Source organism: Hibiscus syriacus, unplaced genomic scaffold, assembly GCF_006381635.1.
Source record: "Hibiscus syriacus cultivar Baekdansim isolate YM2019G1 unplaced genomic scaffold, ASM638163v2 tig00117016_pilon, whole genome shotgun sequence".
NCBI classification, from domain to species: domain Eukaryota; kingdom Viridiplantae; phylum Streptophyta; class Magnoliopsida; order Malvales; family Malvaceae; genus Hibiscus; species Hibiscus syriacus.
The window spans coordinates 4,952,110-4,957,165 of NW_024063525.1; the positions used below are offsets into that span (position 1 = coordinate 4,952,110).

Genomic DNA, 5,056 nt, shown 5'->3' on the forward strand with positions numbered 1-5,056 from the left:
AAATTAAATTATTATTGTTATATAAATATATTATGGTATAAATTTAGATTTTTATTCTTATTTTCAAAAGAATATAATGATAACTTCATTCTCATTGTTTATTTTAAAGGGATTTGAAGACTTCTAGATTAGTTTTGTGGAGTTTGAAGCATTTTTCAATGAAATAGTCATTAAATTCGTGTTCAAGGGGTCAAATGAGTGAATTGAAAATTTTGAGGTTCAATGGTTCTCGATGATGATGACCAGCGGTGATCGGTGTTGGCAACCAATGGTGATCGATGATAATGATGAGCGGCGACTTGAAACATAAACTTTAATTAGATTAAAGGGTCAATTTGATATTTTTATCTAAAGTTCAAGGGTTAAAATAATATTTTATCTAAAATTCAAAGATCAAGTTAAAATTTAATCGTTTTTATTAATATGTCACTTCATCATAGTAACATTAGTTAAATGCTTGTAACTAAAATTAATATGTCACTTCATCAAAGTAACATTAGTTAAATGCTTGTAACTAAAATAAGATAAATTGAAAACAAGTGATCAAAACATAATTAAAAAAAATCTATGACAGACATGCTGAAAAGGAAAATTCTACAATATATGTCACACACCGAAATATACCACTAATTTTGTTGGTTAAATTTTTTAAATGGTCATCAAACTATACTAAAATAATCCTTTTGAACATTGAAGTTTTATAAGTTACATAATATCTCATTCAACCCCTCAATTGTATTACAAAATGAATATTGTATCTTTAATTGTCATTGAAGGGATAACATGACATATTAAATTAATAAATAAAAAATCTCATTAAAACCCTCAATTATAAACTAAATTTCATTTTGATATTTTTTAATATTTTGAAATAATATTTTAAAAAATCAAAATTTTTAAATATATATTTATGCACGATTCATGTCAAAATAATAAAAATAGTTTTTTAAAAAATTACAACTTTATAATTAATCTTTTATTTCATAAAATTATAATTTTTTTAGAAAAATATGAATCGGTTAATTCATAAAAAATTATAATTATTCTTTTTATTTAATTATGATTATATTTGAAAATTTATAATTTTTGAGATCCAACAATTTTAGTTATAAAAAATGAAACCATTTTTTTACCAAATGATGTGCTTTAACTTTTATTAAATAGTTATAAATGCAATTTTTAAAATATATTTATAATTTAAAAATAAAATTTGAAAATCGATATATTTAGAAATTAGTTTTTCTAATTTTTTTGAAATTGTTATTAAAAATATTGAAAAAGTATCAAAACAAAATTTTAGTCACATTTGATGGAGGAAATGAGATATTTTTTATTAATTTAATATGCCACACTAGCACTTAAACGATAGTTAAGTGTCAATACTTCTTTTTAACGAAATTTAAAATATAATACTTATTTTATAATATTTTAAAAGTTAAATGACCAAAATATCATTTTACTATAATCTAATGATTATTTATAAATTTATACGGATATGTATCGATGTATGGTGTTCGTCGTAAACTCCTCCTACTGAAAAACCAAAATAAGACACAACAAAAATAAAAGAGACAGTAGTTTCCCTAATTTTAAAAAGGAAAACTACAAAAGGGTCACTTTCATTTCATGTTTCTTCTATTTTGATCATTAAACTTTAATAAAATATATTATGATCACTTATTTTTATCGATTAATCATGAAATGATGACTTGGACATTAACTTACATTAGTATATTTTATAATTTTTAACTATAAATTAAAAAACTATATCTAAAAATTAAAAAAATGAAAAGAAATATTATATTAAATTTTAAAAACAAAATTAATTATATAAATTTTAATATATAATTATTAAAAATATTAATTTTATAATTATGTATAAAAAATGGCTAATAATTTCATACTTCATTAGTTACTCGTACCGTTTAACGTATGTGTGACTTCTGGTTCTAGACTTGCATTCATGTTTTGTAAATTGTTCAAGGAAGACGAATAAGAAAGAAAGAAAGAAAGAAAACACAATGTATATGCACTAGTCGATACAGAATATTTTTCAAGGTGAGTAGGTAGGTATTAATAATTAAAAAAAATTATCTAGAGTAGATACAAATAAAATTTTAGCATGGATATCATAATTAAAATAAAAAAACTATTGTTTTGAATTTTAAAATGGGCACGTACCTATCTAACTTACCCATAGGTCCGTGACTGAGTATATGGGCATCATTCTTCCCCAAATTCAGAAAACACAAGCTTGATTTATGAGAGTTATTGTAAAAACAAGAAAAGCTTGATTTATTGCAAAGGAAAACATTTCAACAAATATACATAATAAACATGAAATTCCAAAGCAGATACACACAGTTTACATAGCACTGAAAAATGAAGTTGGGCATGGAGGCATTGGGATTTCAACCGTCCCTTCCAACATCAACAACACCTTCTTCATCGATGGGCGCAGCGTTGGCTCATCCAGTATACACCATAGCCCTACGCTAACCATCCTTTCAAGTTGTTTCATATCCACTTCTTCTTCTTCCCCTACTATCTTCCATACTTCCCCTGCTTGATAACAGTCGTACACCCATTCTTCAAGCACCGCTTCTTCATCACCAAGGCTCCAGTTCACGCTCCGTCGACAACATATGATCTCCAATAACACAACTCCGAAGCTATAAACGTCTGCTTTCACCGTCACCGGGAGTTTCCTGTGCCACTCCGGTGCAACGTACCCCCTTGTTCCTCTGATCCCAGTGAAGGTCTTGGTTTGGTCTGGCTTTAGCAGCTTGGCCAATCCGAAATCGGATATCTTTGCTTGTCCGTTCTCGTCGATTAGTATGTTCTGTGATTTGATGTCGCAATGGATTATTTGTGTCTCGCATTCTTCGTGAAGATAGAGGAGACCTCGAGCTATGTTGCGAGCAATTTTGACTCTCTCGTTCCAGTCCGGTCGTGTGTCGGGTGTGAAGAGTACGTCCGCGAGTGATCCATTGATCATATAGTCGTATATCAGCAGCCTATTTGCTCCATCATGGCAATAGCCTAGTAGTCGAACTAAGTTCCGGTGATGAGTTCTTCCGATGATTTGCATCTCGTTTTGAAACTCTTGTTCTCCTTGAGTCGATATATTGTCCAATCTCTTCACTGCAACAACCTTGGATCCATCGATCGTCATCGTCCCTTTGTAAACAGTACCGAATGCTCCTTTCCCGATTTCTTCCTGGAAATTATTAGTCATCTGCTCAATTTCTGCAAAACTGAATGAAATAGGAGCAACGTTCTCGCACAATCTCAAGTCACCGTCTGCAGAAAACCTTTTGTATCTGAAAACACGGCTCCTATGAATCAAAGCCACGGAAATTACCAGCACCGTGATCGAGAAGCCAGTCAGTGAAAGACCAATGATAAGAATGTCTCTATGAGTCTCCCCCTTTCTATCTTTAACCACATCATCATCTTCATGTTTTCTTGACTCATTGGATAAAGATATTATACCTACCTTGATCAAAGCCACGTTTGAATCATGGAGATCCCTTCTCCCATATCTCAAAGGAAGCCTTTGCTTGTTGCATTTACCATCCTTGAACATGGCAGCGTCACAGTTGCAGTCCTGGGAACATACCATCTCACATTCTTCTCTGGTTCTCAAAGACAATTCAGAATATCCTGTATATTCCCACACGGTGTTTTCTGCTGCCTGAATGATATATCGGATTCTTCCGTCATTGTTTTTGCAGCTGTCGCTGGACGAATTCCTTTGGCAGCCAGCGGTAAAGTTTCCTTCCATAACCGGAACAAATCCTGGAAGACATCTACAATCAACTTGCTCATCTAGATTAACGCAATAGCCATTAAGTCCACATAGACCCTTGGGTGCACACTTGTCATCTGTACTCGACCATATAACCGATCTATTCCCATTTTGATTAAGTCCATAAGAATAGAGTCGGAAAATGCCATCGGGATCAATTTTCATCAGATAAATTGTTCTATTTGTTTCATACCCTCCTCGAGTTAGACTCCTTATGTTGTAGCCTGTGGAGTTTAGCAAGTACAAAAGGCCATCATTATCGAGATTCAGGGTTACATTATCTCCCCTACCATCTGTACCAGATGAATAATAAGAATAAGGTGCTGTGTCTGGAGTGTCCACGGGGTACTGCACCAAGTTTCCATCGTTCTGCATCTTAAGACGAAATATACCCCTTGACTGATCAGTTTCCGAGAAGCTAGAGAACAACTCCTTTCCGGCGGACAGAACTTGTCTCGGTAGAATGGTAGTGGTTGGATAATCGAAACTCTCCCATATGATGTCATGGTCAGAATTGAAGAGGACGAAGTTGCCGGTGTCATGCATGGCAGCTGCGTCAATTGTCTGAGAAGAATCGCTGACGATGGATTCTTCTCGTCCTTGGGGTGATCGAAGAATGAGCCTTCCATCGGTGGTAAGAACCAAGCTAGTGGTGCTTGGAACGGGAGCATCATCTCGGTTGGCCGTCCAAACCACCGTCTGTTGGGGAACACCGGCAAGAAAAACCCCAACACCAAAGCCATTACCTTGGGGATAAAACCCGAAACCATAAAGACCAGAAGGGGATAGCCATGCTGATCGGCCTGTGGGTGTGAGAGATGAGCCCAGAGTTATGTTGGAGTTCCTTGGTTGAGCTACTACTACGTCCAAATGAAAGGAAACGAAACACAGAAACAGAAATGAAATGGCGTCCATGGTATATGTGTACAGAATAATCAATCGGTTTGTGTATATGGTTTAATGAAAGAATTTTGCATCTACCAATTGTATAGAATGCTGAGTTAAATGATAAAGACAGGAGACAGGAGTGGCTTTGAAAGTTAGTCGTAGACAAGTCGTTCGTGTGGATTTCCAACACCGACCAATTCGCTCCTTCACACGGCTGCAACAACAACAACAACAACAACAACAACAATAATAATAATAATATAAAAATAAATATCTAAATTATATTTAAAGTTAATTTTTTATGTTTAAAGAGTCTTTAGTTAAAAATATAAGTCTAATATTTTTTATTATATTTTT

General features: G+C 33.3%; 1 protein-coding gene across 1 annotated transcript; it reads right to left on the reverse strand.

The window, feature by feature from the left end:
- Window positions 1–2,272: 2,272 nt before the first annotated feature.
- Window positions 2,273–4,768, reverse strand: LOC120195478 (G-type lectin S-receptor-like serine/threonine-protein kinase LECRK3). Its single transcript, XM_039197491.1, has one exon. The coding sequence runs from the start codon at window positions 4,724–4,726 to the stop codon at window positions 2,366–2,368; it is 2,361 nt and encodes a 786-aa protein (XP_039053422.1). The 5' UTR covers window positions 4,727–4,768; the 3' UTR covers window positions 2,273–2,365.
- Window positions 4,769–5,056: the final 288 nt, after the last annotated feature.

Bases quoted from the DNA above. Each gene is read 5' to 3' on its own strand.
- LOC120195478 (XM_039197491.1), bottom strand. From the start codon at position 4,726: ATGGACGCCATTTCATTTCTGTTTCTGTGTTTCGTTTCCTTTCATTTG.